We start from the raw sequence: 24,786 nt of genomic DNA on the forward strand, positions 1-24,786 counted from the left end.
CCAAAATTCAAGAACATTTATTTCCTTGATGGGCCGACGATAGCCTAGCTTGATGATTCCCCACACAATTGTGTAGCTCAAAACCTTAAGGTGAAGGTGGAAGCTAGCCATTGTAGTAGTATAGGTAAACCCTCGTGTAAAAATGGGGTAATAGTGTTTGTGAGAGAAGAGCAAAGCACACGTAAATAGATCAATTCACTTATCAGACTGTATGGCGCTTCATTGACACGAGTCTTTGAATACATTTGAAAAAAAAACAAATAACAATTCAATACTAAAGTAAAATGTATGAACGATATGTTCCGATGAACAATTGCAAATATAAATATATATATATATATATATATATATAGAAGGTGCATTTGCATATGATTCTGATTATACGCGAGCGTAACATGAGCAAATTTATAACACATGCGAATTGGGGCACTTTTGGTATTAACAAGTTCTTCCGCATAGTAACTCGATGTTGATAATTCCATAATATTTTCCTTCGTTGATCGTATTGTTTTCACATATTCACGTTGGAAAGCCTTAACCCTTCTCTTCGTTGGCCGAGGCATTTAGATTGAATTTAATACTTTTCCGTTTACTGTTTTTGAAAGCATAGGCAGCCGTGGCAGTGTTCCGAGCTCTGCAATATAATTTTCTTACCCAATGTTAAAGTTGCTAAAACTTACATTATAGACCCATTAAACGTAAAAATAATAATTGTATTGATATCAACACAATTTTATTCTATTGATTTTCATGACATGGGACGCTATGACTTCGGAATAACATTTTATTGAGTGGTTTTTATAGCTGTTTCGATGATGTTGTTTGGCATCATTGTCGAAAAAATAACGATGCTTCCACCAATACAAACAAAACCATTGCAGAAGATTGAAAAACGAAAATTTAGCTTTCAGAGCATGGATGCTTGCTCGAGTTTTCCGACGTTCTTCACTATACGGTGCGAAAGCAGATGAAAATTTAATATCTTGTGAGTAATCGATTAGAGTTTGGTTGATATTACTTGATGGGAAGTGTGCGAAAACGATCATTTTCTTCACACTGTTTCGCAAAATTATTGATTTTCGGGCGAGAGGTGAGGGAGGGAGATGAAAGAAATGAGCGCCATTGTAGTAGTATAGGTAAAACCACGTGTAAAAATGGGGTAATAGTGTTTGTGAGAGAAGAGCAAAGCACATGTAAATAGATCAATTCACTTATCAGACTGTGTGGCGTTTCATTGACACGAGTCTTTGAATACATTTGAAAAAAAATAACAATTCAATACTGAAGTTAAATGTATGAACGATATGTTCCGATGAACCAAGCCAATTGCAAACATAAATATATAGAAGGGGTATTTTTGCATATGAAGTAAAATTTTGATTATACGCGAGCGTAACATGAACAAATTTATAACACATGCGAATTGGGGCTCTTTTGATATTAACAAGTTCTACCGCATAGTAACTCGATGCTGATAATTCCTCAATATTTTCCTTCGTTGGTCGTATTGTTTTCACATATTCACGTTGGAGATCCTTAACCCTTCTCTTCGTTGGCTGAGACATTTTGATTGAATGTAATACTTTTCCGTTTATTGTTTTTGAAAGCATAGGCAGCCGTGGCAGTGTTCCGAGCTCTGCAATACAATTTTCTTACCCAATATTAAAGTTGCTAAAACTTACATTATAGACCCATTAAACGTAAAAATAATGATTGTATTGATATCAACACTATTTTATTCTATTGATTTTCATGACATGAAAGGCCATGACTCGGAATAACATTTTATTGAGTGGTTTTGATAGCTGTTTCGATGATGTTGTCTGGCATCAGTGTCGAAAAAATAACGATGCTTTCACCAAAACAAACAAAATCATTGCCGAAGATTGAAAAATGAAAATTTAACTTTCAGAGCACTTGCTCGAGTTTTCCGACGTTTTTCACTATACAGTGCGACAGCAGATGAAAATTTAATATCTTCTGAGTAATCGATTAGATTTTGGTTCATATTACTTCATGGGAAGTGTGCGAAAACGATAATTTTCTTCACATAGTTTCGTGCAATTATTGATTTTCGGGCGAGGGGTGAGGGACGGAGATGAAAGAAATGAGCGCCATTGTGGCAGCCCTTTGTGGCTAGCTTCCACCTTCACCTTAATGCAATGACGTCAGTCTGATGTAATGATTGCAATGCCAGAGACATCAGCGCGTGAGTAATTGGGTCGCGTTCTCAGTTCAATCCGAAACGAAGACATGTGATGACGCATAATAAGGAAAAACAAGCGATGTTCATCGCCTTGAATACAGAACGTGACTGAAAGTTTGCCTCAGCGAGATCCACTGTTTATACTCTAGGCAAGTATTCCCCTTCATTCTTCTTCTTCTTTTCCTTTGTTCACGGGAACTTTAAATCTTATGATTTCCCCTTTGTTGAAGTAAATGTACCTTGTGGCAGCATAACCTCTGGTCTTTTTGACAAGCTTGTTGCTGTTGGGAGGATCACCCTGACGAGCAACGTACATCGGAGGCTTGTCATATGACAGATTGACAGATTGATGAGACACCGCTAAATTATTTCTCGTTTGTGTGACATGTTACCAGGAAAGGTCACTTTCTGTAGTACATGTTGGAATAATGAAGTTTTTAAAACTTGTTTGTTGTAAAACCAATGGCATTTTTATAACAAAGTGACGATAAGTACTATCTGTGTCTGTTTGGTGCTCCAGTAATCCGATTTTGTCGATTTTCCGGGAAAAACGCTCGTGAACTGAACATCAAGGTTACACGCATAGTGAAATCAACGCAGCAATCATCAGGTGTATCCAACCAAGCAGCGAACACTATCAAGGTGCTGATGCAAATTCTCTTTCAATGGTAAACATTGTTGACGAAACAGTCTCTCGAAGTACTGCCATTGTGCAGGGCTAAAACCTTCTACCGGAGTTCTGGAATAAAACGGAGATCAGTGGTATAACAAACGAGATTTGTGCCTTGTAGAACCTGCCAATCTGAGTCTAAATATTCTAGATGCAGGCCAGTGCGGAAAAAATCAATGTCAATTGAAAGAAATCGACGAAGATGACGAAGAATACCATTCGTCATCAACGATAGCATTGCTCGATCGTTTGGGATTGGTTAACCTCGTCAATCAAGATCCGAAAGGATTCATTGTCAAACGAAAGCTTTTTCTTCTCATTTGAATGTGATGAATGTATTGAGTCGAACGAAAATAAATAATTCATTTTCACAACCTCGGCTTCCCGCATTGAACCATGATTTCGGTTTGTTCACCGCCATATAGGCCTTTTGCTACACATACATGCAGAGCATGTGTTGGGCACACATCGTTTGTTTACATTCATAGTTTCTATGCAGCATAAGTGGATTTATCATCAATCGGCGTTCTTATAGCTGATTTAAATATAGTTGCGGTCTTTCTACTAGCGCGAATTTTTTAACAGAACTAACATGAACCTTGTGAAACAGTTAGGTGAGCTATTTCATGAACAAGAGTTTCTGTGTAACGCATATTATTTATTTTACTAGCACCTATTTCGCGATGTTCATTGAGTGACTTTCTCACTAAAGGACGAACACGAAATTATTGCGACACCGAAAATGTCATGCCAATTTTCTCATAATGTTTAGAATGAAACCAAATTTTTAGGGTAGTTTTATACATATATTTACTTCAAAAATCAAAAGAAAAGTTAATCGATGGAGCCTTGAGTGTAAAATTGAACGCATTTTCGCTTGATGCCCTCCATCAAATGTCCTTCTCGTATTTGATTGTCTTTTTGCTCTTCCGAAGTTCCCGCTTCATTATTGCCCAGTACTGCTCCACCGGGCGCAGCTCCGGACAGTTTGGCGGGTTCATGTCCTTTGGAACAAAATGGACAGAATTGGCCTCATACCACTCCAGGACACTTTTAGAATAGTGGCATGATGCCAAATCTGGCCAAAATAGCGGAGCTTCGTCGTGCTGCTGCAAGAACGGCAAAAGGCGCTTCTCGAGGCACTCAGATTTGTAGATCTCGCCATTTACTGTGCCCTTTGTCACGAAAGGCTCACTCCTCAGTCCGCAAAAGCAGATGGCCTGCCAAACGAGATATTTGGAGGCGAAGTTCGACATTTTCTTCTTCTAAAATGTGTCATCCACATCGAACTTGCTCTTGCCGGTGAAAAACTACAACCCCGGAATTTGCTTACAATCGGCTTTTATATACGTTTCGTCGTCCATCACACAGCAGCCATATTTTGTCAGCATCTTTTCGTAGAGCTTCCGTGCCCGAGTTTTAGCCGTCGATTGTTGCCGCTGATCGCGGTTTGGGAAGTTCTGTAACTTTTATGTATGTAGTCCAGCTCTCTTTTTTGCATTCTGGACGTAGCTCTGCGACATGCCGATCTTTTTAGCCAAATCATGGCTTGAGACGTTGGGATTTGCTTTAATCATCTGCTTCACCTTTCCCTCCGTCTTTTTGTTCTCCGGTCCCGGTTTTCTTCCAGCTCCTTTGCCGTGGTCCAACGTCAACCGCTCCTGGAACCGCTTCAACACTCTGGAGACGGTTGAATGGTGAATGTTCAACATGCCGGTGCGACAGGTCAGGAAATTCCAGGTGTTTGGAAAGAATTTGTTCCCTCGACTCGCGTTGGTTCACCTCCATTTTCGTTCAATCGAAAAACACGACTTCGAGTTTGACAGCATGAAGACAATACACATCAATGAGAAAGTGTGCTAAATTTGGTTGATTTTTACCAAATGGTAAAAAAGTTATGCCCTTGTTGAATGTGTCGCAATTATTTCGTGTTCGCCCTTTAGATTTGAATCGAAAAATTGACACAAAAGGATTATCAACATTTTCGCACCATTGATCAAAGTCACATAGGCTCAAGCTCACGTTCGAATGTTTTCTTGTATTTTCCATGAATTGACTAATCGATGGATTTTCTCCGTTTCCGATCAATTTTTTTTATAAACGTATTTAACTTCTCCGCAGAGCATTCAGGTATCTGGAAATCATATCTGAGCTGTGATGGAAACAAATCGCCTCGAGCTATCAATGAGTAGGTATGTACCACTAGTCAGATATATTGACGTCACCAGCAACGAACGATGCTTTTGTTTTTCATGTTTACACAGAGAGAATACTATAAACGAAGAGCTGCCAAAATCTCACAAAAGCGATATGGAAGGGTTTCATCAGGGTTTCAAAATCTCAGACTCATTTTACTGACAGCGCAAGATATTGTGACAACACCCAATTCAATCACCAATGCCCCTGCAGTTCATGACAAATGAACCAAATTGAATTACATGCAACCGACACTCCGTCACGTGGAACATTTGGTTTTTGCATTATTCCCATTACATATTCGTTTCACTGTCTCACTGAAAATGAACACCCGAAACATTCATACGCATCTACGATCAACTGACAGTGGAAGGGAACAAAATTGCATTTAGAGAAATATAATCTCGCTGACATCGCGTCAGACGTTTATACGCGTGTTCGTGTGTATGTTCTCTCCGCCCGGTCCCATTTTTGTGCCGCCTATTGCACACACATCGATGGGCAACGGCACATTGGAGTACTGGGTTTATGGTTTTGTGATCAACGAAAATTTCACCAGAACGCAATGAAAGGTAATATTTGCGGCTTGAGCATTCACTGACATCGAGAATGAACTGATATTTCTGTCGATGAAACGAAAACTATATAAAAACAAACGTGATGGTGAGCCAGCCGTCAAATCGTTATAGGCACCGTAATAGAAAGAAGTGAAGAATGTCGGTGGAGATATTTCGATTGAAGGTTTATCGTGAGAGCCCGCTACAAACGATCGAAGCTAGGGATGAGATATTGATCGGACTGTTTACTACTGACGATCATCTGTGATCTGAGCATTACATCGCTCTGATTTTCAGTTGCCGAAACGAGTGGCTGATGACCGTCTCCCGTCTCGTCTGCAAATACGCACTCGGAGAGTCAAATTTACATTCGGTAACATTCGGACTGTGGCAAGCTAAACTGAGCGGAGAGGCGGGATACTGAGAATCGTATATTATGGAAACACTTGCCTTCATTGAGCAAATTACTGCTGCGATACTGCAAACCGAGTGGATAAAGTCTTTCTTTTCTCCTATCAAGCTCCGTTGATGCGATGTATGAATAATCTCAGAGTAACCAAGAGAACATCATTCTGTTGGGAAGGGAGAGGAGTAATAGTTGATCGCAGCTTGTACAGATCGCAATCTGTGCAGTTTGCGATTAATCATGGATCGAATCATGATCGCATAATTTCCATCCTTGTATCTGAGGGTGGTTGATATTTCTGACTGAACATGTTCTTAATTTCAACATGATCAACTGCTTTTTTGGTGAAACTAACCAACGATTAAGGATATCTGCACACGAATGTTCATTATAGTTTACTTTTTCACGAAACCAGCAGTCCATGGCAAAAAGTACAAAGCCTAAATGGGGACACACTTCGCCTAATTCGGCTATACAATCGCAATGTGCAGTTTGCACTGTTTCTGTGAAATTTTTTGAATAATCAATCTGCTTCCATTGATATGAACCATAGTGATAACAGAAATTTAAAATTTTCTCCGTGTATATGTTGACGCTAAGAGTAAATATTTTTATGTAAAGAAACATATATTCGCATGTTCTTAATATAGAGTAGCGCGTAATTTTTATAACTATTTCTTTAAAATAATTATTTAAACAAAGCCCAATCTTGTCGATACATATAAATCCTATGGAGCGATCACTTTTGCCTGCCCAACAGATTACTAATCCATATGTACGCTGCAAGCGCTCTATAGGCAAGGCATACACAGAGCAGGCGATGGGAGAGTATTTTCTAATACCCCCTTATTCTTGTTTAGCGCAACGCTCTCGCAGTAATGTTAGAATGAAGGAAATAAAAAATTCACTCTCGCCACACCTGTTGTATCTTTTAAACCGGTTGTTTCTCTGTTTCCCTCTGAAAACAAACCAAAGAATTATCGAAATGAGTCTCGGTCACTACTTCAATTGATAGGGACAAACGTAAATCTCAAATAACAGCATGGCGAGCGGCTTGAATGAAGGTGCGGTTATTCAATAGAATGAAAGGGATAAAGTGAGAAGAGAATCCGCACGAATGAAACATGCCTATTCGTCAAAGCATCTGATGAGCCCGCGATATTCGTGTGAAGAGAAGTGCTGTCAAGCATGAATGATGCGCCGAATGTGATTGTGCGAAAATCAAATGGCTTCGTCCATATCTGTGCTGACTCCCCCACGGGTCTCAACGACGTTAAAAGGCCAAACCAGTATCTGACACTACCTGGAGACATATGCACGAAATTGGCAGGCTGCAAGCGGTATACCACATTGATTTGTCTGACGCATACCTCCAAGTGGAAGTCGACACCAGGGACCAGCATTCGCTCACCATCAACATGCATAAATGATTGTTCAGTAATGTCAGCTGTGTACGTCAGCGCTCATTCGACATGCAACGTACTAACCGATCCGCTACTAGGACTATTGCTCCGAGCTTTATTGGCGCAAAACAGATAGTTTACGGCATTAAGGAACTTGGGCCAAAGTACATAGCAAAAACAGCTGGTCTTGGGAACCAGAATAAGTATTGGTACGAATCGGTCAAGTGCTATACAATGTCTGGCTAAGGAATATCATTGGAAATCATTGCAACCAATTACGTTTTTGACGTAGAACTACGCCTTTCAGGAAGGGTGCCAAATCAGAAAACAGGTTACGTTTTTATGAAATGAAGTTAACGTTAATAACTAATTTCAGTGTGAACCAATTCTCATGATTTGCATACTAATCGAATCGGAAATTCTCTAAAATTTGTTTGATATACCATACATTACAATTCGCTTATCTCTAAACGGTTAAAATTCATGAAAACTGGAAGAATTTCCTTTTTCCCATACATTTGCTCTGCCGATTTGTGTGCTCACCCTACCCATATTTCGAATGCTTATAACTCGAATATTTCTTAATAGATCGGAAAGATGTTAAGGAAATATTTCTACGCGTCTATCACAATTGATAAAATGTTATTTTTCATGAGATGAACAATTGAATAACTGTAAAATGTCAAGCGTTATATAAACGCCCTAACTGCCAGGTTTTGATTGGCCTGATTTACAATTTCCCCAAAATCGATGTACCTGTGGAAATCCGCTTTGCAATTATACATGCAGGACGGGTTTTTTTTTGTTCCCACCAATATGTTTCCCTAAGACTAGAGATACTAGAGATGAATGAACTTTCGCGGTTCGTGAACTACGTAAATAATTTCAGAGAGAAATGTAAAATGCAATGATCGTTTGACAATTCTTCCGCTCACATATTTTGGTAGTCCTAGGCATCATATCAAACGTTCATCAAATTTACTTGTAACGAAGAACATAATCTATTACAATGCATTAATTGATCTTACATGCCAACTGTTCAAACTTTTTACTTACAAAGCGAATATGTTGAATTCAATTGAATTCGAAAATTGTTTCATTCAATCGATAACTTATTCAATACAATATAAATACAAATAAAAATTTTTACTTCTGAAGTAGTATCAATAAAAAGAACTAAAAAGTTATTTCAAAAATTTCGATGCATTCTAAAATAATATTCGAAACGGTAAACAAGTGGATTGCATCATATAATTGCGCGTTGATCCTTCCCTTTTCCTCTATATATTTCATTCACCTTCCGTTGTTCTTCGCAATCCATTTCATCCTCGCGATAAAAGTGGGTACTAGAGTGCCAATGAAAATGGTCATGTCGAATTTCAAAAAGTTACCCCTTAAAAATGTTCACCACATCGAAAAAATACGAAAAAATATAAAATATCAGTTCATTCGGACTCCAGAGAGAGTGGCACAAAGCGGTCAAGGTTCGAGTATTTTTGAAAATCGAAAAATCACCCAAGGGCATAACAAAATTTTGAAAACCTCGATTTCTGGTGAGTTTTTGGCGTTTTGTTTCGTATTCCGAAAAAAGACAAAGTTCCAGAGTGTCCATTTTTGACAAAAAAAATTCGAGATGACAGTAACTCTCGACGTTTCATGCAATTTTAAGATAGTTTTTCTTACAATTTTAGGATAGTTTGCATCTAAAACCTAGATTTTCTTTTTTCCTTTGGGTGATTTTTGGATTTTTAAACCACTGAAAATTTGACCGCTTTGTGCCACTCTCCCCTAAGTCCGATTGAACTTAAATTTCGCATAGGTTTTTTTTCGAGGCGGTGAACATTTTGTATGGGGTAACTTTTTGAAATTTTAGAGTACGATTTTTCCCATACATTCGTTGGCACTCTATTGTGCACCGAACGCATCAAATTGACTGGTAGCAGCAGCCAGCGTAAATCCCACTCAACTTTCTATCGGGTTCGTGGGCCTCCTACTAGCAGCAGATGAGACAGCTGCACCGGATCCAGACACATAGCCACAACCATCATCACCCGAGGTTCAGCTTCTCGGATGGTTCATCGTAATCGTACACAATATGTATTGAAAAATTAACTGTACTCGTCATTCGTTTATGAACAAAATATACCTCGCACGTATAAGGTTTGTGAACAGTTTCAAACAGACCTTTGTTCATGTAGGACCAATTTTTTTAAGTAAAATATTCGAAGTACCATAAAACTATTTGAATTATTGAAAAAAAAACGAAGATTTCCGTTATTGTAGTAATAAATCACAATACAATAAAATCAATCAACTTTTACTGTTACTATCCCATTTTCTTCGACATTGAATGAAGTTTATCAATTCTAAGTATAAAAAATCTATTGTTAATATGAACTCTCTATATCGAATAAAGTTGTCAATTTTTTCACTTAATTTTAGAAGCAACATGCTTAAATCAAAGAGATGTTCTGGCGCATGTTATCCCAAGAATCCCAGTTTGCCACTAGAATAAATAAAAGAAAACATGAATTAAATGAATTTTCCATTCCGTACATATGCGACTTGCACAGACAGATGAGTACTAACACCGGCACAAATGTTATACTAAACAAGATGTCAAAGAGAATGCGAATAAGCAAATAAATGCAAACAATTCCCTGAGAGGGTCGTTGATGTTGCGTTACTTAATGAAATGAACAGTGGTGAGAGCGAAAATATGTCTGTCTATTTGCTTAGCCCCACCAGTTTTAGTATATATTAAAACATCGTCGCGGTTATACATCAATCGCGTATTTACTGACGTAAGCTTTAACGAAGTGCCATGCTGAACTATCAATATGAGTATGACAATTTTCGGATCGTATTAGCTCTTAATTTGAACGAGTTACGCATTTATGAACAATTAGTTCATTGATTCGTTAATCGGTGTATTATTTTTTTACTTTTTACGCATATTCGATAATTTTGAGACGAACTGAATAGTAAAATGAATGTGAACTACGCCGGGCGACAAAACTCATATTCAAACACAACTTGTTTCAATTCATCAATTGTAGTATGTGCTTTGCGTTTTATGTTGTGAGCATGCATGGATTTGAATCATGTAGACGAATGGAATATGAATCACCGAATATGACGGTATATTCATATTGTGTGCTGCGGATTATAATAGATTTTCACAAATATGTTCATAATGTATCGAAATGCGAATATATGTTGAATTTCAACTTTGTTTGGTTGTTTGAAGTTTGCGCGCTATATTATAAACTCTGGAGACGGCAACTTTGAATTAGGGACAGTAGAACTAGAACATATACAATCAATCAATATAATCAGCAATTCCATGATAAGGATGATCTTGCTAATGCACGGTAGAATGAGCATGAAATTCCAAAACTGTCGATTCATTGTTGTGCTGGGAAAAAACATATTTGCTTAAAAAGAAATACATCATGCCTTCTCAATAGTGTGACATTCAATTTAAGTGTGCGAATAATTGTTTCATATTAGATTGAGAAATGTAACTGAAGGAAGCAAAGAGGTATTTTAGGACTCCATCAAGGACTAATAAAAACCAAAATTGAATGAAAGTAGAATTGTACACTTGATATAGAGCAATTCCTAAAATCACAATTTTCATTATCAGAAGACCAATTTTAATTTTTTCTAAGGGCGTATCTAGAACCACTGATCTTTTTGCGAAAAATCATGACTCGAAATCCAGATGTCTGATTAAAATATGATATACAAAAAAATGTTGGAAAATCAATTAACTATTTGGGAAAAATAACATTTTAAATACACCGTTAAAAATCTTACTCGAAAATTTTATTTAATATTAAACATTTTATAGTTCAAAACATTATACATTTTAAAAATAAAATTCCTAGAAATCATCAACAAAGTTTGACGTATAGTGGTCTCATGCCATGCTAAAATGAAGATATGATATTTTTAAAATGTATTAAACTTCAATTAAGCGGTATCATTTGAGAAAAGTATTTTGAAAAAATGGGTTGGTTATATAATGGAAGTACCGGTAAGTTTCTTCGTTTTTTTCAAAAATTAATGCTTTTTTCTGCAAAAATGGTTAAAATTTAATATTCAAAGTATTGCCCATCGCTAGTCACAACTTTTTCCCATTTTTCTGGCAATTCACGGATTCCTTTACGGAAATAATCGACCGGTTTGTCGGCTACGCCCGAATCGTTCCAATTTTTGACTTTATCAAAATTGGAAAAGTGTTGGTCAACCAGGCCATATTGTATCGATCGAAAAAGGTATTAATCGGACGGAGCAATGTCTGGAGAATACGGCGGGTGGGTTAGGACCTCCCATTTCAGAGTTTCCAAGTGTGTTTTGACCGGTTTCGCGACATGCGGACGAGCATTGTCGTGTTGCAAAATAACTTTATCGTTTCTTTGCTCGTATTGTGGCCGTTTTTCCTTCAGTGCACGGCTCAAACGCATCAATTGTCGGTAGAGGACCCCCGTAATGGTTTCATTCGGTTTAGCAGCTCATAGTACACCACACCCAGCTGGTCCCACCAAATAGACAGCATAACCTTCTGGCCGTGAATATTCAGCACGGCCGTCGATGTTGATACATGGCCGGGGTATCCATACGTTGCCCGACATTTAGGATTGTCGTAATGGACCTACTTTTCATCGCCAGCAACGATTCGATGCAAAAAAGAAACCTTTCTTTTAAGCCTTTGGAGCAGTTGTTCGCACGTGAAAAAACGGCGTTCGACGTCTCGTGGCTTCAATGCATACGACACCCAATGTCCTATCCTTCGGATCATTCCTACTGCTTTTAAACGATCGGATATGATTTGCTGACTACTCCAAGTGTATCTGTAAGTTCTTGCTGCGTTTGTGATGGATCTTGATCTTTTTGGCGGTCCGAAACGTTCTTCGTCTTCCAAGTCAAAATTACCACTTTTAAACCATGCAAACCGCGCTGCCACGTTCGCTCAGTTGGAGCATGGTCACCATAAACTTCCACCAAAATGCGATGACTTTCCGCAGCTTTTTTCTTTGTATTGAAGCAATGAAGTGACGCTCCCCGCAAAAACACGTTCGTTGATACGAAATTCGACATATTCGAAGTGGCAAAAAACTATATTGTTTACGCTTTAAATTTTTGACATAGACTGAAAAAACGCGTAATGACTTTCCAACGAATGTTTGGAAATTTGATTCACTGGAATAATAATCAAGTTACGCCATCTGTTGTAAAACCGAAAAAACTTACCGGTACACCTAATATTTTGTGAGGCTATTCGATGTATGTTGGTTGTGAACATCCAACAACGGTCGTGCCGCTACTAACTTCATTCTACTCGTGATAAACTGTATACAAGAGAACCCACAGCTCAGTAATTGTAGTTATAAGCTAATAATACTAATTGTTAGATATACATTTTCGTTTTCAAAACCTGTTGACTTGTAATGGAAGTAAAAATGGACTCTATATAGCTCGATGTGTGTCCTATAACGCTGACGATGCATATGAATGTGAACCAGAAAACAATAACTGGTGACCCTATTTGATTCCAAGCAAGCAAGCAAAACAAATTATGCTCTCTCCTCTGAATGTGAGATGCCAGCCTGACCCGCAGCTTCACTAATTCATTTTTTTCCATATCTAGAAGCTTTACACTACAAAACCCATTTACCTCTAATATGAACCCGCAGCGTGATTGATTGATTGATTTTTCTATTATAGAGGCTTTCAACTTCGATGTTCAAGCATTTACTTGCTTTGATTTTCATGGTGCCTGATTTTATAGCCCATGTTAGAGAATTCTATTTTCCCACAAAAAAGGGTGGGTTGTATCTATGATATAACCGCAAGGTTGACGTGGGACTACCTTAGCTTAGTAATCATTTGTTTGTATTGATAAAATTTTTGATTAAATGAAACAATTTCCGAATTCGATTTATTTATTTACCATCTTTGGTCACAGACCACACAGACTATTTAGACATTCTTAATTCTATCTTTAAAAACTAGTCTACTTATGTTGAAATCAAAAATATCGTGCACATCGTTAAAAAGCCTACAGCATCTATCTAGCGGATTGTTATATCCGTATGTAGTACGGTGCCCTTGAACTCTGAGAAAGGAAGTGCTTCGGAGTTGGCGGTTCGGAACGTGAATATTAATATTTTGCAGTATGCTGCCGCAGTCGATGTTGTTGCTTAGTACGTCGTAGATGAACAGCCTTTGCAGAAAACTACGCCGGCTCGACAGAGTTTGGAGTCCGATGAGCGCGCATCGATGTTCGTAAGGCGGTAGATTGTCGGGATTTGTCCATGGGAGCCGCCGTAATGCACTTCTTATAAAACGTTTCTGGATTTTTTCGATACGTGTTACGTGCACACTGTGATACGGGGCCCAGATCTGCACTCCATACTCTAATACGCTGCGAACCAGAGAACAGTACAGTGACTTCATGGCATGTACGTCGTCAAATTGCGCTGTATTTCTTCTCAGGAAGCCAAGCATGGAGTTTGCTTTAGTGACTGTCATCGATATGTGCTCGTTGAATCTCAATTTCCTGTCTAAAAGTAGCCCAAGGTCCTTGATAGAGCATACTCTCACAAGCGGTGACTCATTCATCGAATATTCGAACGTGACCGGTGTTCGACTTCGGCTGAAGGTGATGATTTTGCATTTGGCTGGGTTTGCCAACATTCCGTTCATCTTACACCACGATGACAAGCGTTCAATATCAGCTTGCAGAGCCAGGCAATCAACCGTCGTCTTGATAATGCGGTAGAGTTTTAGGTCATCTGCATACAAGAGCTTGCAGCAGCTTAGGTGGTCGCATACATCGTTTAAAAAAAGTATAAAGATGAGAGGACCAAGGTGACTACCCTGAGGAACCCCGGACGGTAGTTGAAACGCATTCGATGTGGCATCGTGAACCTTCACGAAAGCTTTCCTGGACGAAAGGTACGATTCTATCCAGCGAACAATCCACGAAGGAAGACCGAGGCGGCTCAGTTTTGTGATAGCGAGACCATGCGGAACTTTGTCGAACGCCTTGGAGAAATCGATATACACGGCATCAACTTGACGACGCTTCTCGATGGCACCAACCAGAGTGTTAGTGAAGGTCATCAGATTGGTAATGGTGGAGCGTTTCTTCATAAACCCGTGCTGAAATTCCGAGATTAACGATCGGACTGCCGTGTACAGCTTATCGTGTAGCAGTCTTTCCAGGACTTTCGCCAAACAGTCCAGTATCGAGATTGGACGGTAGTTTTCCACGCTGTGAATGTTTCCAGATTTGAAGATCGGGGTTATGGATGCTAGCTTCCATGACTCAGGAAAGACGCCGTCAAGAAGTGATCGATTGAAAATAAACTTCACAGGGATGGTCAATGATGCAGCACAATTCCTAATGAAGGAAGGTGGAATTCGATCCGGACCAGGACCTTTCGAGGCGTCAACAGAAGAGAGGGCTTTGAAAATATCGTCGTGGCTGAAGGTGATTTGCTGTAGACGAATATCAAAACTCGGCAAGTTATCGATGTATTCCTGCGGAGTCGGAGCCTGATCGACTTCGTAAACGGTTCGGAAGAATTCCGCAAAGAGATTAGCAGAGCTAGCAGCGTCAGAGGAGCTTTGACTACAGTATGTAACGTCCACTGGAATACGTGCAGAGCCTTTTCGGGAATTTACGAAATTCCAGAAAGATGATGGATTTATCTTGAAACTACTCTGCAAATTGTCAATGTACTGCCGAAAGCTAAGTTCATGTAAACCACTATACTCGGCTTCAGCCGACTGTACAGCAGTTTTATTAGCAGCTGTTTTGGAGCGGAAATAACGTTTCCGAGCTCTTCGCAGACGGTTACGCAGATTACGGAGTTCGGAATTCCACCATGGTTGTGTGAAATTTAGGGAAGGCTTACATCTTTTAACAGGAACGGTGTCTTGAATTATTTGATATATGTTGTCGTAGAAGGCAGAGACGGCTGCATCAATGTCAGAGAGGTCAAGAAGCTCTGTCCAATTCAACGAGCCGATTCGCTCGTTGATAGCGTTAAAGTCACACCGTGCAAAGTCATACTCACTGCGAGCTGCTGGAACACCGGGCGGGCGGATCTGGCCAGGCGAATGGACGTCAAGTTTTAAAAGTAACGGCTTATGATGATCGTCGATTTTTAAAATAGCAGATGGTGGATCAAACAGCTCAATACCGTCTGAATCGCTAACGAATACCAGGTCAAGTAACTTGCCATTCACATTGACTAGATCGTTGATTTGCTTGAGTCCAACGGACAAAATGGACTCGACAAGAGCAAGTTCTTTTTCAGACGATGCATTGAGTGGCAACAGGCCGTTGATGTCTTCTTCGAAATTCCACACTAGATTTGGTAGGTTATAATCACCCACGACGATAGTTGAATCATGAGGCTTTGCCATATCTATAAGTTTTTGCACAGACTCGGCGTGTTTGGTATAAATATCCAGATGGCTGTTGGGACGAATATAGATGCAGCATAGGAAGAGCGATCGATGTAGAAGAACAATTTGTACGGCAATTTGTTCAAGGTTCTCACTGTCTAACAGATGCACAGATTTGCAATTAAGTCTGGGATTGACAGCAATCAAAACGCCGCCGCCGCGTTGAAATGAGCTGGTGCGAGAGTTCCGATCACAACGATAGATTGTATAGTTAGCTGCCAACTCGGTATTCGCAATGTCGGAATGAAGCCACGTTTCGGTCGAAATCACAGGAGAGCAACGAGTGAAGCAAAGCGTTCGTTTTAGTACGTAAACCACGGACGTTTTGATAATAAATGGTCAAGAAATCACGAGTGCTGATTGAGGTTGGCAGAATTGTTACGTCGACGTTGCTCCCGGGTCGGCTATTGGCACAGGTTTCCAAAAATGCCGTGTGGAGGTGCCATTGTCCACGAATTCGCGAAATTCAATTCCTTGCGGCCAAGTAGAGGGGTCCATTGCCTTCATCTTCAGGTTTTGGTTGATTCCCAACTTAAACGACACAAACGTCAACGTGGTTGACGGTCGGCCCCTTGGAATAAGCGATTTTGCCACTACATCATCCGTCTGCAGACATTCCTTGGCGAGGTTTTGGATCTCCACTTCAGAAACTTCGGGTGAAATTTTCGAAAGATACAACCAAAATCTGTTATCTGATCTTTCTGTGGCTGCGATAGTTGCTCCGTTCGCCATCAAACCTGTACCACGAAACATTTTCGTTGGCCGTTCAGGTCGTTCGGAATCTTCGTCGCGGGCTCTTTTCGGTGTTGATCGATTGCCAAATTGAAAACGGTGAGGCAGGGGCGACAATACCGCTGGAGAAATTTTATTGAAGCCTCCTTGTATCTCCACTCTCAGCTCGGCAATCAAGCTGTCTTTTATCTCCGTCTTCAGATTATCGACAACCTTTTGGTACACATCGTTCAGTTCCTTGGTGGCAGCATTCATCGATGTTATCGTGTTCTTAAAGCGTGCGTTTGCCATGATGTCGCGACATCCTTTACACATCCAGAAAATAGCGGGATTTCCAGAGATTTCCTTGTATAATGTATCCGTTATTCTGGCGCATTTAAAATGGAAAGACGCTTTACAAAACCACCACAGACAACTTCAGCAGATGTCATGTTTGATGCGCAACTATTGCAGATTTCCATTTTACGGAGGAGCAAACAAACTGGCAGCACTGTAATACTTCTCGAAAAACACCACCTGGGCGCACGTATAGATGTCAGATGGTAATCAAAACACACAATAGGCAACGGAACGGGACGACGAAATAGAAAGAAACTATTCGCTCTGAGCAATACGCACACTAACTCACGATTGGTATGTTTACGTTTTGCTCTTGGATGACGATGAGGGTGATAACTGCCGCGATGCGGAAAAACTGATGATGATGGATGTATGTGCGAGCTGCTTGTGAGTCTGTTTCGGAATCCGGAGTGAGAAGATGAGCAGCAGCGGGATAAATATATTATCAGATTGATACAGATGAATTTTTATGACAGTGGAAATTGATGATGAGATGATGAACGGATGATGAGCTAATGTTTTTATTTCGGTGGGCGGCACGGGGCGACAGTGTTGCAAAAAACAGTACAGGTGGAGAGCGGCGAGGTGGGAGGCTTTTGATATGGGGCAATGGCGACGGGCAGTTTATTTCGACCACACTCCAGCCAGCTCGGAAAAATATGATTTTTCACTTATCCTACCTGACTGGAATATTGCGATTTTTCGTAGGCGGTTTATTCGAGTCGTAGCGGATGAGCAGATGCAGCGCTGAGCGATGGTAGATGAGGAATTTCGATGAAACAACAATAAATAAACGGAACGATAGGAGAACACGACTCAATAGCACGGCAGTGATGCCAAACTCTTGATTGAATTCAATATATTTGCGTTGTAAGTAAAAAGACGGGTGGGTAATGTCGGGGACATAACCGGAGTGACGTAGGACTATACAAAGGGGACAGCTTTTGCTAAATATATATTTTAATTATATTGTTTTATTTTCTTCTACCTACCTATCTACCTGAAAAATGAATTACTTTACTGTTTACTTTTTATGAACATGTTGGGGGTTCTGAAAAGAACCTTTGGTGTTGTGTTTTTGCGTTTTTTTTACAAACTTGATTCTTGATTTTTTTCTAAAGGCTTTGTACTTATTAAATGCTCAACGCCGGGCATCTTTCGGCGTATGCATATATCGTACAATCAAAATGATGGCTGTGATAGGGAATGCATAGGTAGTCATCAACTCATTCACTATCATATATTTCATTATTGAGCACATTACCGTACCTTAAACTGTGGTTTCGGAGACGAATGAATTGTAAGATTTGTAGTATCCGTAAACAAAGTAAATAAAAATAAAAAAGAACTGAGGTTTTGGAGACGATCTGTTGAAAAATAAACGAACTATAAGAACTTAAAATAAGAACAGAGCAGCAGGAAATACATAGCTCATCATGTTGCTCCTTAGTTATTTTCCTATACAATGCAGATGTAACGTCAGTCAGTCAACCAAAGAAAGCAGTTCTTGCTACCGAGAAAATTCGTTAATGCCATCCTGCATACAATGTGTTGTAATTTGAAGCCACTTTTAATTCGGAAACTATACATGGGTTTGTGAAAACTGAATAATCAATTTAAAAAACCCCAACCTGTTCAAGAACAAGCATAAACAAAACAAAACAGTTTATATTATATGTCATATTATGTCACTTTAGAATGCATTGGTATTGTGAAAAACTTTTAATAACTCTTTTTTGAATGGTTTAATGGCCCTGTAAAGCGCCGTGTTTTACGGTGGCTGGTTTTGCCACCAAAGCGGTCTGTATAAACAAACTTTGTCTTTCTTCTACCTGCTGCCGTTTTGCGATTGCGTTTGCCACTCGCTGAAACTAGTTGTTGCCTTGACGAGCGCCGAACCGAAGCTGCTCTGTTCTTGATCATGTTTTCTGATTGTCGTGAGCAGCTTTGCAAGCCAACTCGAGCACTCCGACGGTCGAAACTCTATAACCGCTGTTAGGTATACTGGTGCTCCGGCACCAATCCGTTCGGCCTAGTTACCCTTGCGGAGCAATCAATGAATGCGACCAACAGGGAACTGGAAACATGCACGGTTCGAGTGAGACTTTGCCTTTCCCTTAACTTGTCCTCCTTTGTTACGTCAACACGTCCACGTTGCTGCTTGTTTTCTTTTTATGATGTGATGCGATGCGATGCTAAACGATGCCGTACAACCACACTGGTTTACGGTTTGAAAGAAAATGAGATATTTTTTTGGATCCACGCACTTTATACTCTAGCGGTACACGCTCACAGGATAGAGACAAATCGGCAGACTCAGCCAAAGGGACGAGTCCAACGAGACGAACGAATGAGCGTTAAAAGGCAGCGATGGCAAAAAAATACATTCATTACGATTTGTTCGCTCGTTGGATTCACATGCAGGCTAAAAAGGGTCCTTTTCAGGATCACAAAATTATCTTCATTCTAAAGAGTTTATTGTTTTGTTATCACTCGATATCCCCATCTTGTTCGGCTAAACCTTCCTGTTTAGCGATTTGTTGCCACTCGCCACAGCTTTCACAGTTGGAAAATTTCTTCCCATCCAGCTTTGTGACATGTTGTACAGTAAATTACATTCAATGCGACGTGCCGAAGCACCACTCAGTGTCGCATTGGAGGCGATTTTAACCTGTAATTGAACATTTGCGATGACAGTGGTACAGTGTCGACTTTCAATGTGGGGTCATAATTTGGATCTCTATGTTTACAAAAATGTCCAACTAATTATGTCGCATTACATGTCCGTCCAATTAGCTAAATGTCGAACTAATTGTTAATTACTGTACTTTCAATCTGGAAACAATTTAAGAATTGGTGTAAATTGAATAATCAGGAAAGTCCCCAACTATCAATAAGCTCAGAACAACTGCCAAATTCACATACTCAGCAGATCCTGGCAAACAAATTATGAAAAAATCAAATTGTTTTTTATTATTATTTTGGATATTATTTTAGAAAGCATTGAACTATATTTCGTAAACTCTTTTTTGAAAGGTTTAATGGCCCTGATAAGCGCCTTGTTTTATGGAATGGTTCCAATTTAGAAAACTTTGTACTCGTGGTTTTGAAAAAAACCATTTCGAACGCCCTCGATGCCGCCTTGTTCTGGATTTGCCACCGAAGCAGATTGTATAAAGAACAAACTATTTTCTTCTGCTACCAGCTGCCGTTTTGCGATTGCGTTTGCCACTCACCACTCGCTGCAACTGCCAGTTGACTTGATGTCCACCGAACCGAATGTGTTCTGTTCCGAATGCGGGTTTTGTTTTCGGCGCGAGCAGCTTTGGCAGCTAACTCGATCACTTCGGCGGCCGAAACTATATAACGCCGGCTTGGTGGACTGGTGCACTGGTACTAATGCGCTCGGCCTAGCTACCCTTGCGGGGAACTCCAGACCGACACGATTCGAGCGGGTTTGCCTTTCCCTTAATTTTTCCTCCTTTGCCATGTCCAGATTTGGCTGCTTGGTTTGGTTTGTTGATGTGTTGTGATGCGAACTGATGTGGTGTACGGTTTGAATGAGAATGATCGTTACGGCAGCGGAGCGGGGATTTTTAAGCTGACTGGCTGGCTCGAGAATTACGCATGTGTGAGACTGCGACCAATGTTTCGTTCTTTTTTTTTCTTTTTCCTTTTCAATCGTGCTTCATTCTATTTCGCTGCTGCTCTGGTTGCCCGTTTTGGTCGGTACGATATGAGGAGCACAAAATGGACCAATTAAAAATGGGCACATAGTGCATTTTGACAATGCTTGATATTTGACAATTATTCAATTATTTATCTAAAGAAAAATGAAATGTTATTCGTTATGATAGATGCGTAGATATATTTCCTATCAATTGATGCAAAAACCTTTGCGATCTATTGAGAAATGCTCGAGTTATAAGCGTTCCAAATCTTGCATTTTTTCCTATTTGTTCAGTGCCTAGATTTCCATTTCACCCCCTATATCTTCCGGTTAGACGTAGTCCTACGTCAAAAGTTTGAACAAATACCATGTCTCTAGTGTCTGCACAATTTTACCAGTTTTAGAAGACCGTGTTAGGGAAACGCACTCTGGTCTGCACAAAGGCAAGCGAGTACAAATGTACTCGTAGTTTGCATGTATTTGCAATGCCAATTTCCCCAGACATCTTGGTTTAGAAGTCTTTATAGGTAAACAGATTCAATCGCAACAAAAATACTCCCGACATGCATGAATTTGCAATCCCAATTTCCCTAGACACCTTGGTTCTGAAGCCTGTGTCGAAGAAACATATTTTAATCGGAACAAAAATGCCCCCGACATGCATGTATTTGCAATGCTAACTCCCCCTCGCTCCATGGATTTGAAGTGTGGTAGGGAAACACATTTCAGCCGGAACAAAAATGCCCCCGACTTGCATGAATTTGCAATGCCAACTTCCCCACGCTCCATGGATTTGAAGTCTGTGTTAGGGAAACACATTTCGGTGGGAACAAAAACTCCCCCTACTTTCATGTATTTGCAATGTCAATTTTCCGAACGCCACTTGGTTTTGAAGTCTGTGTTAGGGAACACATTTCGGAGAGAACGAAAGTCCCCCTACTTCCGTGTATTTGCAATTCCGATTCCCCCAAGGCTGCTTGGTTTTGAAGTCTGTGTTAGGGAAACCGTAAAGCGGGCCAATCGAAACGAGGCAGTTGAGGCGTTTACATAACGCTTAACATTTTACAGTTATTCAGTTATTTATCTAATGAAAAATAACATTTTATTAATTGCGATAGATGCGTAGAATTATTCCCTACCAATTGATGCAAACATCTTTCCGATCCAGTAGAAAATTTCGAGTTATAAGCAATCTTGCATTATTCCTCCATGTTCAGTGTTTATGTTTCCATTTTACCCCCCATATATTCCGGTTAGACGTAGTCCCACGTCAAAATGAATGAACAATGCGCACTTAGAATTAAAAAACTTGCGGGATTCGGCTGATTTTTAGTGTTTTTTTAAATTCTACACTCAATATGTTCCCGAAATATTGCTCCAATGACTAAGTGTTTAGCGTAACACATTATCATGCCGGGATTCGGGTTCGATTCCCGGCCGGAAGATTTTCTGCTATCGCAAAAGCGTTACAATTTACTTCAGGGTATGTGTCTTCGGCCATGAGTAAGCATTCTTGAATTTGACGTATGATCCCACATGATAGTATACTTCTCGGCGCTGTGCAAGCGACAGATTCTGCTCCCTACAAAAGAAGAATTGAAAATATTCAGTTCCTGAAGAGAAGCGAATAATTGTATCGCAAGCCCAACCCCTGTGTGACTCCCACCAACCAATATGTATAAAAATAGCTGCAACGCAGCGAAGCGATCAGTCGTTTTCTAACCGTGAAGTGGTGAAGAAGCAGAGTAATCATAATTAACATCAACAACATGAGCAGTAGCAAAGCAGCAACATTCGACCAGAGTATTTTTACAAATCTTCCAATGTTGATTGATTGCTCATAGTGCGGCCTGTGTCTGGCATTTCCTTTTCATTGTTTCTCAAATTGAATTGTATTTACATAAAAAGCACTACTTCGCGAATCAAATAGAAAAGCAGAACATAAAATTGTATATGAAAAACTAAATGACAAACAATTGCGCGAGAAAACGTAGTTACGGCGAGCGTAGTTTTATTTTGCCCAAGATTTAAAATAAGAGAGAAATATATCAAGGTACAGATTATTTGAATACGGAATCCGATACAGACATTGAATTTGGTGAGAGAAATGTTACTCTGGTTGACGATATAGGTGCAAGTATAAAGCATCCAAACAATGAAGCAGAATACATGTTGCTACAGGTTGTTGACGCGTTAAGGAGTGAAGAGGTTTGTATTCATTCTAGATTATTTAAAATTTTTATTTGGTAGTCATGAAAATCGTGAAAATATTTCGAAACATGTATTATTAAATAATCCTAATGCCATTTAAATTTCTTCCGATGTCTTTACAGAAAATGAGACAGTTTCAAAAAGTATTGGAAGACTTGAGCTCGCGGGTTGCCTCAGCTGAAACTTTGATCAAGTCTTGGGTAGTTTCTGGTCCCATAACCAATGCAGCAGAGCAGATGCAACATTTGCAGCGTTTGCAAGACAAAATGACAACTGCTACTGCACTACTAGACGACTGCAATGAACAACAAACATTCTTCACTACAAATCATGTGCTGGTTCCTAACCAATGTCTTGCTAAACTGGAAGATTTGAACACCAGGTTTTTATGGCCTAGCATTTGAATTTAGCTGTTTTACAATAATCAGGGAGAATTTCTTTCAGAATGAAATTACTCAACATAGCCATGGATGAGAGACGAAAAACACTTGATCGGTCTAATGCTGTTGATTCAGAAGGTAATAAATCGATTCAATCAATTGGAACTGGCACAGTAGACTTATCAAAAAGTGTAAGACCGCCATGGGAAAGAGCAACAACACCTGCGAATGTGCCTTATTATATAAAGTAAGTAGGAAATAAATTTAGTTGATAACACCTACATTTATTCATTTTGTCAATATGGAAATAAGTTTTGTTGATTTTCTTCATCTTCAAGATCGCAACCTTCACCTAAAATGTTCCTTAAAAATCTTAAAAAATGGCTATTTTCGGTAGCGATAAAAATAACTACAAAAGATAATTGGACCAAATTTTACTTGAATTCTACGTTTATAAAATCATTTACGAAAATGCTTCAACGCCATGCTGGGCGTTGTTATGGTAGTTGGCCGGAAACTTAGTAATAGTCGACGAAATAATGGATGTCAGCATTCACTTCAGCCCTTTCGTGGCCTTGGCGATCAGCTGCTTTTCCTTTTTGACCACGAATTTATTGAGTTGATCCTCAACTTGAGGATCACCCAAAATTTTTCTATCAGTCACAGTCGGGGGACCTTGAAAATGTTGATGGTCTTCGGTACAAAGTTCATCTTCAGCCGGTCCATCTTTTCCAGGGATCTTTTATCATAATAGGCCCAGGTCTTCTTCTTCTTAAATGGCACTAACGTTCCTAGAGGAACTTCGCCGTCTCAACGTAGTATTACTTGTGTCATTTTTATTAGTACTTAGTTGAGAATTCTATGCCAAATAACACGCTTTGAATGAATTCTGAATGACTAGAATACGCGTGACCACATTGCAAGTCGGAGGTTTTTTTTGACGAGAAATTCTTCCAACCAGAGCGGTGTGTGGCTGCAGCTTAGAGGTTTGAGGAATAGTTCCTCTCTGGAGCCACTAAATGTGGCTGCAGGGTCGTGCTGATTACGTGAAGATAGGGAAGACCCTTTACTGGACGCTTTATTGTAGGCCAGATCACGTCACTCGGGTTTTTGGCCGGCCGGAAGGAGAGAGGAATGGGAGGGTGGTTGGAAGTTTCGGATTAGGAAACCGAAGCCAATTCGGTATTCTTTACTTATCAGCGCCCGTTGCGCTGTGAACATGTGGTTCTTCTTTATGCTCGTCCTCGCCGATGGTGTTCCCTAGGCCCCTCTCGGCCTTTCCTCCAAGGATGTGATATTGTTCTGAAGCGTAACACGATGTTTCAGCTTCTGGTCCTAGTGAGAGAGTGCCACGACGCTTATGCGTTCGTGGCTTGATTGAGAGTGCGTTTATTCGGTCAACATTTGCTCTTTTATACAGAATCTTTTTCCCTACATTGCCTTCTTGTGAGGTCTTATCTACCCCAGAAGGGCGTAGCATAATTGTTTATTTATCCCAACCTAAGCCAGACGGGCGAACGAGGGAATGA

At 39.9% G+C, this 24,786-nt stretch overlaps 1 protein-coding gene across 8 annotated transcripts in view; it reads left to right on the forward strand.

Moving 5' to 3' along the window:
• Nucleotides 1–24,786, forward strand: part of LOC129769390 (dystrophin, isoforms A/C/F/G/H) — a 388,267-nt gene that overhangs the window by 295,391 nt on the left and 68,090 nt on the right. For all 8 annotated transcript variants that reach the window (XM_055771638.1, XM_055771636.1, XM_055771635.1 and 5 more), the window contains 2 exons: nucleotides 23,000–23,259; nucleotides 23,322–23,504. In XM_055771638.1, the coding sequence (XP_055627613.1) occupies nucleotides 23,000–23,259; nucleotides 23,322–23,504 (443 nt within the window). The remainder of the gene's footprint in view (nucleotides 1–22,999; nucleotides 23,260–23,321; nucleotides 23,505–24,786) is intronic.

Source organism: Toxorhynchites rutilus, chromosome 2, assembly GCF_029784135.1.
Source record: "Toxorhynchites rutilus septentrionalis strain SRP chromosome 2, ASM2978413v1, whole genome shotgun sequence".
NCBI lineage: Eukaryota > Metazoa > Arthropoda > Insecta > Diptera > Culicidae > Toxorhynchites > Toxorhynchites rutilus.